Source organism: Colletotrichum phormii (assembly GCF_030913505.1).
Source record: "Colletotrichum phormii strain CBS 102054 chromosome Unknown BDP81scaffold_9, whole genome shotgun sequence".
NCBI classification, from domain to species: domain Eukaryota; kingdom Fungi; phylum Ascomycota; class Sordariomycetes; order Glomerellales; family Glomerellaceae; genus Colletotrichum; species Colletotrichum phormii.
Genome location: NW_026851451.1, coordinates 630236 through 644345, shown reverse-complemented (window position 1 = coordinate 644345; position 14110 = coordinate 630236). Strand labels below are relative to the sequence as shown.

The window sequence follows — 14110 nt, the reverse complement described above, 5'->3', positions numbered from 1 at the left end:
CCCTCGCAGTGTCACACCCCCGTTTCCTCTCTCCTGCAATGACTGCAGCAATCCCGGCCACCACTGATCTGCCAGCACATCTTCCTCCCCAGGCTCCCCTTCCTCTGTCTCGCTCTCAGTCTCAATCTCAACCATCGATTGCGCACCGCTCCCTCTCCACCCGAACCCGGCCTCCTGTCTCCGCCTCTGGCTCTGGTCCTCCTTTACAGCGTGGCTCCTCCACCTCCAATCAAACCCACAACCATCACCAGCGCCGTCACCAGTACAGCGGGAGCCAGCAACTTCAACACCGCTCTCACTCTCGACAACCCTCCTCCACCCCCGCCACCGTCCCTGCTGCTGTCGCTTCCGCTGGCTCAGCCGCTTCCCATTTCGCTCAAGACATTCTCCCGCAACATGAGTATGAAACACCAGACGTAGTCTTCCACTCCAAGCGAAACGCCCCAAGCCAACACCCGCCGTCATCAACCCGCGCCGACGCTTCGCGTCTCCAGCGTCACAGCAGTACCAGATCAAACCATCGATATAACCACGCTCCCGACATGCCCGCGAGCACCGCAGTCGCCAACAACGCCGGGCCTGCTCCCGTCAGCAAACATGGCGGGCCCGACCCCCGGAGCCCAGGCGCGCCCACCTCGAAGCACACGAGCAGATCGCGCACTACGATACCAACCCCATCAGGAAAATGGATCTTGGGCAAAACAATCGGTGCTGGTAGCATGGGCAAAGTGAAGCTGGCCCGCAAGGAGGATACAGGCGAGCAGGTATGTTTCTTTCCCCTCCCATGGCCTTCCATACCTCTCACCTAAGCGTGTCGTGTTTGCTAACTCACCCTCCTTCCCAATCGCAGGTGGCCTGCAAAATTATTCCCCGCGGCTCGACGGAAGATACACAACATCAGACTCGAGCAGATAAGGAGAGGGCGGACCAGTCCAAGGAAATCAGGACCGCCCGAGAGGCCGCCATCGTCACCCTCCTGAGCCATCCCAACATCTGTGGTATGCGAGACGTTGTACGCACCAACTACCATTGGTACATGCTCTGCGAGTACGTCAACGGCGGCCAGATGCTCGACTACATCATTTCCCACGGCAAATTAAAGGAGAAGCAAGCTCGCAAGTTCAGCCGTCAAATCGCCAGCGCTCTCGACTACTGTCACCGGAACAGTATTGTCCACAGAGACCTAAAGATCGAAAACATTCTGATCAGTAAAAATGGAGATATCAAAATCATCGACTTTGGGCTGAGCAACCTGTTTGCTCCGCGCGGCCATCTCAAAACCTTCTGCGGCAGCCTTTACTTTGCCGCCCCGGAGCTACTTCAGGCGAGAGCCTATACTGGGCCCGAGGTCGATGTGTGGAGTTTCGGCATCGTTCTTTACGTTTTGGTGTGTGGAAAGGTGCCGTTTGACGATCAGAGTATGCCCGCTTTACACGCCAAAATCAAAAAGGGGTTGGTGGACTACCCAAGTTGGCTCTCAAGCGGTAAGTTGCTCATAGTAGTGTGCAGCGACTGGTCTGTATCTAACATGGCGCAGAATGCAAGCACCTGCTATCTCGAATGCTCGTAACGGATCCCAAGCAACGTGCAACCATGCAGGAAGTCATGGTCCACCCGTGGATGACGAAAGGTTACAACAGCCCACTGGATAACGGATTGCCTCCGCGAGAACCTCTCTCGCTCCCATTGGACTCCGATGTCGTCAACGCCATGACTGGGTTCAACTTTGGCTCACCAGACGCCATCAAGGCCCAGCTGGAACGAACAATCGAGTCAGAGGATTACCAACGCGCAGTCAAACTCTACCAGCGCGAAAAAGAGCTTCCTCAGCCTGCCAAAGATGTGGAGAAGAAGCGCGGCTTTGGCTTCGACTTCTACAAGCGGAGGAACTCAGGCACCAGCCGTGACACGTTGACGGCTCCTAGTTCTGAGGCCCTCCAGCTCGGCAATGATCCTCTCAACGCGTTCAGTCCCTTGGTTTCGATATACTACCTGGTGCGAGAGAAACAAGATCGCGATCGTGTGGAGAAGAACCCTGGCGCTGCCAGTGCACACAAGGAGAAGGAGAAGCCTGCGATCCCTGAAATTACGCCGCCGCAAGAGGCTCACACCAATTCCTCTACCTACGAAATGCCCGGCGAAAGGATCACGGGCGGCCGTTCTCGTCCTCGCGCAAGGACTCATGGTGAAGATGAAGCCCCCGACGCGGTAAAAAATTCCCAACTTTCGCCAACCACACCTCTCTCTCCAGAGGTACCGCCCGAGCCACTCCCAAAGAAGGAGAGTACCGCTGCAGGCATCCTCCGTCGCTTCAGTACACGGAGACGCAGGGATCCGGAAAGATCGGATAGAGACCGATCCCATCCGCCTGTAGTCCAGGTTCACTCACCTTCCGAGGCCCCTCCTGCACCAATGCCCCGGAAAAGCTTTAGCATACGTCGCGGCAGACGGGAACGAGAAGAGCCTGACCCTCTCCCGCTTCGATCTGGAAGCAGTCAGCCACAGCACGGTGATCTTCTCAGCCCACCCTTGTCTGCCGGGGGTCAATCGTCGCGGCGCAAAGGTTTGGGTCGGTCCACAAGCGTGAATTCTGCAGACTTGCGTCGCCGTGGATCAACGAGGACACCGAAGGAGCCACCCCCGACGAGTGGCTCGGACCAGTCGACGGCCACCGATCGACCACCACCCGCATCTAGAGACAGCCAGCAAACACGGGCTGCGTCCATGAGAGCGAAATCACTCGGTCATGCCAGGCGCGAGAGTATCCAGCAGCGCAGACTTCGTCGGGAGGAAGCTAGAGAGGCTAATGTGCCGGAGGAAACGGATCAAGAACAAGGCGACCACAGTGGCGTATCCACCGACAGGCTGGACAGCTCAGACTTGGCCAAGCCGGTTTTCCTCAAAGGCTTGTTCAGCGTTTCGACCACTTCTACCAAGAACGTCACAGAGATTCGGGCGGATATCAAGCGGGTGCTCAAGGGCCTCGGAGTCGACTACACCGAGATCAAAGGTGGCTTCTTGTGCAAGCACACACCCAGCATTGACCTCAAGAAAGTACCAGAGGTTCCTGGCAGCCCCGGGCAAGCGCCACCTGGTCACAGGAGACGTTTCAGCTTTGGTGCCATCAGAGGCGGCGACAGGGAACGAGAAGACTTGCCGGCGACTGATCGAGGGCCAAGTACACCGCGTGGCTCTGGGCGAACTGAGGCAGACCACAGTTACTCCAACTCGGACGTCTCGATTGACAGTGTCTCGCGGGAAGCGGGAGGGTCGTCCAGAAGAGTCCCTGGCGAGACGAGCACTCACGTTCAGAGTGATCTTGGCGGAAGTATGGTCCTTGAATTCGAAATATTCATTGTCAAGGTCCCATTGTTGTCTCTCCACGGAATACAATTCAAGCGACTGGTGGGAAACACGTGGCAGTACAAGAATATGGCCGATCAGGTTTTGAGGGAGCTTCGTCTTTAGATGGGCCGGAAGCGTTCAGACACAAAGCGTTCAGACACAAAGCGCGTAGGACATCTGTGGTCAAGAATTAGCTCAGATCTGGGGGCCCGACTCCGGGATACTGGAGCTGGTGGAGGGTATCGAAGGCAAACAATCTCATCGTACGACCTTTTTGACCTTTAACTTATCTGTTTTCTTTTCTCGGTCGCCTTGGCGTCAATCGAGGTGTTTTAGTAGCCAAGTGCCAATCAGTCAGCAACTTTCTGCCTTTGCGAAGGAACGGCATTACTTAATAGGTGCCCAGTAAGGCATTCAGCGGCGGTTGGGTAATGTCAACTAATTCAATTAGGTGGAGGTGTATAGAGAAGTTTAGAAACGTCAATAGTGTGTACGTACGTGCGTCCACTTGATTCTATCTAAAAGCAGATGGCTGTATGATTTGCCACTCCGTCTACGGTAGCCAAGACGTCGGTGCCAGAGCAGAGATGGTCGAAGTCAGAAGCTGTCGCCCAGTCCTTAGATTTCGGCATGAATGAGAAATTTGAGGTTTTCACAGCTACCAGCGCTTCAAGAAAGGGTACTAAGGTTCTGCTGGATGTTGCTGAGAATTATGATGTTGGCCCAGACAAGCGCTCCAGCCCAACATGAGCAGTGGGCAGGCAATGATCCTCTCAAGAACGTTTCCGGACAGCCCACGTAGGTTTCCAAAGCTTCGCAACGTGCGGCATGTTGTTCATCCCTCTCTACGTCGCTGGGCAGACCCGGAAACTTGGAGACATCGCCAGCCAAGGTGGTACCCCTCTATGTTAGTTGAATCCATGATACCAAAGAGCCTTTCTCAGGACTTGAGTCGCACGGGCAAACCCCACATTCAACGCAGCGAATCTGGCCCGGGCAATACTCTACCGAGTTACCCAGGCACGCCTGGGTAGGAAGCGTGGTTGTAGGATACATATTGGGGTCTTACATAACACTGGCCAGCCGCTTTCTCCCATCTTTGACGTCTTCTATATTACCAACCTAGTGTACTTCATGCTGGTCGTGTTGAGGTCATTAGGGTATTAACTAGGTCCATCCGCCCCCGCTGTTACAGGTAGCCCCAAGAGGCTTCTAGGTGTCTGTATTGTGTTCTGCTTTAAGTTACCTTGAGGTGCCTGAGTCGAAGGTCAGGCAGCTTAGGTAATACACGCCGGTGCGACCCAGTGGTGCCTACCTAGTTGCGCGCTATTCTGTCCATGTGCATAAGGCACCTGTGTTCCCTGCCTCCAACGCTCTCCTTACACCTTGCCTTAGCCTGACTACCGACCAATTACCTAACCCTGTCTGGCCTTGCCTTCCTCTGTGTGCCTCATCCTCTCAACCTTACCTGGTTTATTGTTCACAACCTCCACCCTGACCGAGTACGCACAATTGTCCCCTTGAATACGCAGCACCCGCCAAAGGTTTGAAGTACGCGCCACCACGAAATCACGACGGCACAATCTTCGGGCTTCTTTACCCATTACAAATCTGCGATCAAGTCTTTCAACGGCCTCGCGCGCAAGAGCCCGAAGCCCAAAACGCCCGCCCCGCGCGAAGTTGACATCGTCGATCCGCCGCCGCCCGCCGCCCACACATCAGCACTCCGACGAAGTGCTGCAGCCCGTCATCATTACTGCTGCCACAGTTTCAGCCCGAAAAAGATTCCTCGTTAGGAAATTGCGATAGAAATATTCGGTTGCGATCAAGGCAGTGGCTTCCCTCGCTTGAACACTACACATATTTCCGTCGAGAACATACTCTGTAAAGCACACGGATCTGGGACTCGAAGATGATGCCCGCTCAGCACGTTTACGGACACCATCAGTTTAATCCACAGACCGACTCGGCATGGATGCATCAGCAGTCTAATCAACACCACCATGCTCAGCAAGCTGCTGCCGCCGCCGCTTCTGCCGTACAGCAGCAGCAGCAACAACAGCAACAGCAACAGCAACAACAGCAGCAACAGCAACAGCAGCAGCAGCAGCATTATAATAGACTTGCTAGTGGGCATTCTGCGGTTCCGTCTCTTGGCAATGCGCATGCTCCGGAAGGCGGCCACGACAACATATCCGAGGACAATCGAAGAACAATGGCTTACATTGCCGATCTGTTGAGCGAAAGCACTCGCGAGGCGGCCCTTCTGGAGCTGAGCAAGAAGCGAGAACAGGTTCCTGAGCTTGCGCTCATACTGTGGCATTCGTTCGGTAAGCTTTTATGCCTGGAGACGAGTGTGATTGACGCATACTAAACCCAACGCAGGAGTCATGACATCGCTGCTGCAAGAGATTATTTCCGTCTACACTCTCTTGAATCCTTCACAGCTCACTGCTGCGGCTTCCAACAGGGTATGCAACGCGCTAGCGCTTCTTCAGTGTGTGGCCTCCCACAATGACACGCGCACGCTGTTCCTGAACGGTACGCCGCCCTCCATGATTCCTCGAAACGTTACCTGTCCCTGAGCTCACATTTACTAGCCCACATCCCTTTATTCCTCTATCCCTTCCTTAACACGACGTCGAAATCGAGACCGTTCGAATACCTACGTCTGACGTCGCTGGGCGTTATTGGCGCCCTCGTCAAGAATGATTCTTCCGAGGTCATCAACTTTCTGCTCACCACAGAGATCATTCCTCTTTGCCTACGTATTATGGAGACAGGCTCAGAGCTGAGCAAAACTGTGGCGATTTTCATTGTGCAAAAGATCTTATTGGATGACAATGGGCTCAACTACATTTGCGCTACCTACGAACGCTTTTACGCGGTGGGCACTGTCCTTAGCAACATGGTTGCTCAACTCGTTGAGCAGCAAACCGCTCGGCTTCTCAAGCACGTTGTGAGATGCTTTCTCCGGTGAGTTCCCCAAGACTACTCGATTGTTCTAGCTCTCGCTAATGCCGCAAAGATTGAGCGACAACGCGCGCGCGCGTGAGGCTCTGCGCCAGTGTCTTCCAGAGCCCCTCCGAGATGCGACCTTTTCTTCTGTCCTTAGAGACGACGCTGCGACTAAGAGATGCTTAGCCCAGCTCCTCATAAACCTGTCAGACAATGTCGTCGAACCGGCCCAAGGGGGACACCCTGGCCTTTGAGGCCATGGATACCTGACATATTGTAAACGTTCTGGGGCCAACATAGACTCATGCATAACTCGGCGACTTGGAGGTCAGTGATTTCATCGGAAAACGCAAAGCGTCGTAGACGTATCGATACCCGCTTTCTTGCCCAGATGGGGGCATATCAGGCTGATCTGGGATGCATCTTCAACTTGCGCGGACTCTCTTTCTCTCTTTCTCTCTTCACATGTAGCATCGAAAAGGCGGGGGGCAAAAGCAAGGGTTTCTTTTCTCGTTTGGTATCGGCGACGGGGTTGTGTCATTTTGATTATAGGGTAAGGAGCAGGCGGACCTGGAATTGGCGCCGGAGGCTGGGGATGACGTCTCGGGCTTTATGGACACGACCCAAAGATTTCTGTTGACAACATACTTCCTATCCGGGGTCGCGCATGGTAGTATTGGCTTCAGTCGGGCGGTATACTTGTATGAACTGTTCTTCTTGGCAGTGGGGTGGGAGTTGCCATGCTATGTGGCTCGACCTACTCGTGTATGTGTAAAGGGTCAGGTCCATGAATCCAATTTATTCCAACTTATCACCTGTTAACCAACGATTCCTCCTAACACTCTTCGCCTGATCGGTCAAGTGATGTGACCATCGGCAAAGACGATGTCTGGCCACTAACGCTGTGTTTCCTAGCCATGCTACCTCATGTTATTGCGGGACAGTATGATAGCTGTGCCGGGGAGAAGAAGAGGTAATATGTAGTGAATCACTAGCCCTGACACTCTTGGTTGACTTGGGATGCATGACGAGGGCTTCCTCGGCGTAGATATCGCCATCGGCTTTTCCGTGCTTCAGGGTCCTCGTATGCGCCGTGGTCTGATCCCTACCTACGGCATCCAATGCTTCCCTTTGATTCTTGTTTAGGAATCCGATTATGAGGCACGTCATGCGTCGTGGTGGAAGGCATAGAGATCAATGACCGGGATGTGACAGAGCTGTATCCTATGACAAGCAGGCTGTCAATCTACCCTTCAGTACACTCTCCCACTCATGCATTCGGCGAGGGGACTACTTCTCGACTGCAGGAGATTATCTTTCCTGTGATAGAGAATTTGCTCCCGGCAAAACCACTCGGGTGTCCGGGGCCTGTGGTATCCGATGGGCATATGAAAGCCGTTTAGACATGTTCAAGCCTGGATTCTTTGGTAAATGCCATTACTTGGATACTGTCAAATGAACAACTGCCCAACAGCTATCCTGTCAGCTAAAACGGGCGCCCAATCGACGTAAACTCCTCATCTTGCCATGGCTGAAGTATCGACAGGACCTAGTAGCGATTCCATATCTAGCGGTATGAGGCTTTAGTGGCCGTGACCATCGACGGTTCTCCTCGTTATTGAGTATCTCTCAGCTGGCGCTGCCGTTGTTTCCACCGCGAATATACGCGCCAAAGGCAAGATCTCTCTATGTAAGGAATATGTATGGTTTCGTAAACTGACAAGCGTTATTCGTCGCGTCTGCGCATTCACAAGTTCTAGGGCCAAGCTGAATCTAGCTATGTCTTCGCGGGTTTTGCTAAAATTCCTCCTCTGATACATGCTACTAGTGTCTCATATAGTTTATACTCGACAACAATTAAGACGAATGAAGGGTCTCTTCGAGACCGGTGGCTGGTTGGCAACACACGTAAGGTGTTGCCACGGATTTGGCTTTGTTCTTACGAAAGGATGATTCACAAATGATCACAAGATCAATCCGAGGAGCATGGCGACAGGAGTACTGTACTCCCAGAGCCAGGCATTGACAGTCGAAGTCATCGCAGATTACTGAGAGTTTATTACACTCGACGCAGCAGCGTACTATCACTGAAATTGAGGCGTCCTTCCTTTGCCAGTGTCTATATTTACCGTTCCTAAACCCAGGCGCACGACAGAGGCCTCCCAAGGGGTTCTCTGTGATCATTTCTCATCATTCAAGCATTCAATATCCAAGGAGTATGGAGACTTTGACAGAGCAGTCTGATCCGGCCGGACTCATTGAGACGAGCAGTACCATAGATTTGAGCTCTCATATGTGTCCTCTAATGACCGTAGGTGATGGTGGTATCTTGGTTCCTGGTCAGGGTTTCCAGCATCCCGTCGTTTTGTTTCATATTGTGGTCCAGGGAAGATGTTCTAACTCGTAGTAATCACTCAAGAATACTTTGACAGATCGGCCTAGTCTGTAGTTGGGCTTGGATACTCCAGTACGCCATGCACTCGAATTTCACATATGGTATGGCGATGCTACTCAGCTTTCAGCATCCGCAAATATTACCGACAGTTAGACGTTCATTATGTTCGTCAAATGTTCTTTTATTCTGGAGTTTTGGTGGAAATATACTCATTTCTGCATTCACTTTGTTTAGAACTTGCAAATAGAAGTAAGTTGGCGGTTAGGAGGAGCTTAGACGAGAAGAACGAGAACCAGACAACGAATACTCGGTATTCTACACACTGACACATAAGATCTCCGTGCCCTGTAAACGTCCGCCCTTGCGCAAGTAGAGTGACTCCACCAGATAGATACTTGGTTGGGGCCACATGGTCCTCATACGGTTTGGAAGAAATCTGACCCTCCGGAAAATGCATGGAGGTTTCCGTCAGCCCTACGGCCCAACGTGTTCCCAATAGGGTTCTGAGGTAACCCGGCCACCAAAGACATGCTCCGGGGAACCGGGTCTTCCAATCACACCGTCTGGACCGTTTATTCTCCCAGGGATGACAGAAACGGGCAGTTGGTTGCGGAAAGCCGGCCTTCGCAGAGATAATATCAGTTTACTCATCTATGACAAGAGCAGTAGAGTCACAAGACTATCAGTGTTACAAAGTACGACAAAACGCCAGCGGCCAAAGTTCTGCACGCCGGCAGAGGCGTCCTTAGAGCCCAGGTCTCATTCTATTTGAAGTCCGTAGTTCTTATCACTTAGCAAGCTCCGGATCGTAGAGGTGGGCGAGTAGACATGCGAGGATAACCGGGAGAGCAGGTTTAGATTACCCTCCGCCCTAGTTGGAACTGTACAACGCAGCAAAGCTGAATGAAAGCCAGGCAGGCCCTTCCATGATAGAACGGGAGATGAGGCCCGCTCATGGCACTCGGTCAACCAAACAAGTGCAGTGCGCACACGAGGCGTAGTAGATGCCCTCGATTCTCACATGGGGTCGACAATACACCTTTTGGTGCGGATAGGCCGAAGAGCCTTGTGAAGCGAAGACTGTGTGGAGTTTTGTTCGGGGGCCTCGGGGCCTTTTGTAAGCCAAGCTCCCATTGGAGACGAGTACGAAGACGCTATAGAGGTCGGCGGAAGGATTGATCATCAGCGTTACCACGAGGCATCGTGGGTGTGTCTGGAACAGAGCGCGCGCCGTGTTTGTGCGTCTTGGGCAAGCGCGAGTATCAAGTTTGAGAGGGCAAGGGGCATGCTAGAGGAGCCAGCTCTTCGGCATCCAAGGAAAAGCAAAGACTGAGCTGCGGCGGAAGTCCAGTCAGAGGCTTACAAACTCAGCCTTAAAATACACTTCCAATCATCGGCCAGAGGCTGGCGCCCGTCTACGCGGGCCGCGTTGGGCTCATAATCGACGTCCATTTCGAAATGGGAGCATATCTCCCCAACACCAAGGCAGCTATCCCATCAACTGCTAGATGGCGTCAGTGCATAGGTAGGTACTTTACTAGGGGAATAGCGAACAATCTAATAGTCCGACCTTCTTTCCCTTCTATTTGCCTCTGAATAATCTCGAAATAGAGCAAATTTAGAGAAAGATTGGAGACGAATGTAGTGACGCCATCCAACAGTTAATGGGATCACTGATTTGTCACTGCGCACGGAATAAGGCGGTCTGTTTCTTGTATCTGGAACTGCTCGAAGGGGTGAAGTAGACGAGGCTCAGGCGGAGATGGTGGTGGCAGCGGCAGCGACAGCGACGATGGCCTGCAGCTAGGTGATGTAAACTCCGCCGCACTTCCGTTGTGAATTCAAGACATTGGCAACCCGTGCCTGCGTATTGGGGTCCAAAACAGACGGTCCACGAGAACGTGTGACACGAAGATGGGAGCAAAGCTAAGGATTGCGAACGCCATTCGCCAGCCCTACGAGCCTGCGTCTCATTTTCCGTGACAAATCTATCGGATCCGGCTTACTTTCGTACTCGTCGAATGACCAGAGGAGGTGACGATGCCTTATGTACCGCCTGAAGTCTGCTGCCTGGTATACGCAAGGTTCCTACGTCCTTCATTGGGCTGTATTATAGCAAAGAGCAAGATGCAGATGCACCTCGAGTTCTCTAGATGCCTAGGTAGTGTGATGCAAATCAAAGACCAATTATGGATTATATCAACGAAGAATCTACTAATGAGTCAATCGCAGGCTTTCTCTTATCAAACGGAATAGCGCCCACTGTATCGAGGGAAAATGGTGGATGGGTTCAAGGTCAGCTCAAGGTCGAGTGGATGGTGTAGTTGACCGTGAGACGTCTGTCTGTAGTCTGTTGATACGGAGCCGAAGACGCTAGTACCAAAACGCGCACCGTTCTCTCGAGTCGCACAAAACGGTATGGTGCTCTAAGGTTCTGAGGAAGGCGCAGTGCTGGTGCAGGTTCACTTGCAGGTGGTGCAGGTGCAGAGCGGGTGCTGGTGTGGAGCGGGTGCGGGTGTGGAGCAGAGAAGCGAAGGTAGGTACGTATCTCGTACGGACACTGAGAGACAGAGCGACAGAGGGTGCAGGGGTCTTCCGCCCAGTCCTATTCTATACCTTAGCTCATTACGTCCAGACCCCTGTCTTCCGCCTTTTCACCACCAAAGCTCGAGGGGGCACACCAAAATCTGGCGGGAATTGGCGGTGGCTCGTCCATGTCGAATTTCGGAGGGGGGAAAAGATGGCTGCGACCTGATTGGATGGCATGCCGTTAATCCGGACACGGCGAATTTCCCCCGTCTGCACTCGTACCTGAGGTTCCTCACCTTGGCCTCATATCCGTACTTCGTACACACACGGCTCTACACCACATCACACACTACACTACACACATACACAAACGCACACATCACACACATACGGATACAACTCATTCTTGTTATTGTACCTTGCCCTACTTACAAATCACCTACATATGCCCGTTGGCATATGGTGGTGCCATCAATGTCTTTTCTCGGTACGCCGCTGAAGTTCAATTTGTCATAAATGGGCCATGCAGTATTAGCAGTTGTATGGATGCCCATACGATGTGCTGGGGGTCCATCGTCATGTTCTCCCCCCGGACTGCCATTGTGTCACCGGTCACCACTGCTACGACCCTTTATTGCCCGTGACTCCACGAGAGGCGGCCGCTCGACGACGTTGCACGCGCAGAGACATGATACACGCGATTGGCCATATCGCACTGACACACGTAGATACCTTACAGACATGGATACAGATTGGGACGCATTCGCATTCGTCGTTACGCATACGCACCTGAACCCCAACTGCAGTACCGGCGCAACGACCCTGCGTGTCCCGCACTAGTGGCCGATTTTTTTGCGATCGGGGGCCATGAACGACAAACGACAACGGCATGATGGGTCTCTTTTCACCGCACAGCCGCCTAGAGGCACAGGAAAAGACAAGCACGAGTTCGTAGCCATGTATTGCCGGCAGCCGTACTGATGCGAGACGGGTACAGAGATAGGAGTACAGTCAGGTAGGTAGGTAGGAGAAGATGCCCGACACGAATTGAGAGTCAAGAAGCACATCAGGCTAGCTATCTTCCCCTGAGCGCCCCCAATCACCGAGTCCCGGTGTGACTCTTAACGATACGGGCCAGCCACGTGTAGCCTGTAGGCATGAAAGGACGAACCGCATCGAGGTTCCGAGTCCTGTATCTGGCCCCGCTGCTGGCAACCTTTCCAACATGTTGATAGCCAACCCATACTGCCATCTGCAAAAGGGGCCTTGCACTACGGAGTACTTTGTATCGGTTGGCAATTACTTTTGCCCATCACCTCGATACCTCGGTGCGGATCAAAAGGCTTTAGCAGACTCACAGTCACTCGCTTTGTGCACATTGTTGTTTCACGTTCGTCCGCGGAGCCGCAGTTGTGCTGCTGTTGGGACAGGCCTGCCACATTTGCGAACCATGGGCAAATGCCAAAAAGCCATGGCGAACGTTGCATTTCGTCTTTCTCCCGACTCATAGTGCGTCGACATGCAGGCAATAGATGATTAGAAAGGTTGATCACTTGTCAAAACTGTTTGCCTGTACGGAACACATCCCGTAGCTTGGCCAGGCGAGGCTACCTACGGATAGGTACAATGCTTGTCTGTTGTGGCGCCACCACCGCCGGGAGCCCCCGACGTTACAACGATGGATGTCGGTGTTTGTCCCCTTGTAAATCCAAACACCGAGTCACCAGGATCAAATATGTTGTCTGATCAAACGCCGTCTTATTGATACTCTGATGATGGATCAAAGGATAATGCTGTTTCAATTGCTGCTTAGCTCAGGAGGCATGCTTGCCTTTCTTCTTCGTCGTTGGAGGAGATGTAAATGAGCAAGGTAACCGGCCAGACATGGCGTGCTCCCTTGCTCTGCTAGACTAGACACCGAGATTTATTAGTGAGTCACTTGCAGGTAGGCATGCACATCATCATGGCGAAGAAAACATGCTCATGTGTAGTATTCCAGCTGTCTCTGTGCGGGAAGGGCATTTCCGTCGATCATCACTGCCTATTGCCGTGATGTGATCAAAGGGCGGTGCACTTGGTAGATTACAAAGCATGCACTGTTGCTCGATTCGGCCGAGGGCTGCGGGCCTTGCCGCGGAAGATCCGCCCAAGAAACACGATGACAGGTTTGAATGTTGCATCTAGAGCTTCAGGGAAGAGAAAGCAATGGCGACCAGCCACACCAGAGCAAGAGTGCTCAAAGAATTGTCTATCCGTACTTGAGGAGTTTAGAGAATGCCTTGGACGGGAGACGGGGTGAAGCTGCGGGACTCGGGGAAGGTCGGACAGCTACGGATAGGCGTAAGGTGTCAGGGTGTGTTCTGACAGAACAGCGGGCGGCTCTCAGATAGGCAAGTTGCGGTACCTCGACCGAGTATCTTTTCGCTACCTGGTCTTACGAGTAACGAGGTACCTCACATTGGCAGCAGCGTGTCATATTCACAGCCTCCTGGAGTCCTGGAATACTGGGCAGGGACGCACGCAGGCCCGCGGGCAGGGTGAGGGAGGAACCTAACGGATAGGAGGTACGTATTCGTACCGTCATGCAGGCAAGCGAGGAAGGTTTGTGTAACCAAGGCAAACAGACCAATCAGACACGTCCCATCACGCTCCTTCAGCCCTACGACCCCTCGTTTTCTGGCGGCGTCACCGAAAGCTTGGCATCTGCACCCAAGCTCCTTTGACCCCGCCTGGTCTCTCCGCCTCTTGCTTCAACTTGCTCCCATTTCCCATCTGCCTCACCCCAGTCCAGGAACTTCTTCAAGCCCTGTGTAACCTGCTTCCTCCGCCTTTTCCCCTCCCAGCTCCCTCGTCATCCACACTCCGCGTCGGCTGTGCGCGCGT

General features: G+C 53.0%; 2 protein-coding genes across 2 annotated transcripts; both read left to right on the top strand.

The window, feature by feature from the left end:
• Positions 1–38: 38 nt before the first annotated feature.
• On the top strand, positions 39–3468 carry BDP81DRAFT_449217 (uncharacterized protein; the record flags this gene model as incomplete). The annotated part of the gene is made up of 3 exons (XM_060592376.1): positions 39–764; positions 851–1484; positions 1538–3468. 3 exons carry the CDS (start codon positions 39–41, stop codon positions 3466–3468), a joined length of 3291 nt encoding a protein of 1096 aa, XP_060445738.1.
• A 1635-nt stretch (positions 3469–5103) lies between these two features.
• Positions 5104–6736, top strand: BDP81DRAFT_218965 (cell differentiation family protein). Its single transcript, XM_060582767.1, has 4 exons — positions 5104–5675; positions 5731–5886; positions 5946–6321; positions 6374–6736. The coding sequence occupies exons 1-4, from the start codon at positions 5258–5260 to the stop codon at positions 6555–6557; spliced, it is 1134 nt and encodes a 377-aa protein (XP_060445737.1). The 5' UTR covers positions 5104–5257; the 3' UTR covers positions 6558–6736.
• The last annotated feature ends 7374 nt before the right edge of the window (positions 6737–14110 follow it).

Excerpts from the sequence above, each read along its gene's own strand:
- BDP81DRAFT_218965 (XM_060582767.1), top strand. The coding sequence starts at position 5,258 with ATGATGCCCGCTCAGCACGTTTACGGACACCATCAGTTTAATCCACAG. Across the intron at positions 5,676-5,730 it reads CATACTGTGGCATTCGTTCG|GAGTCATGACATCGCTGCTG; the intron begins GTAAGCTTTTAT and ends AACCCAACGCAG. Across the intron at positions 6,322-6,373 it reads GTTGTGAGATGCTTTCTCCG|ATTGAGCGACAACGCGCGCG; the intron begins GTGAGTTCCCCA and ends AATGCCGCAAAG.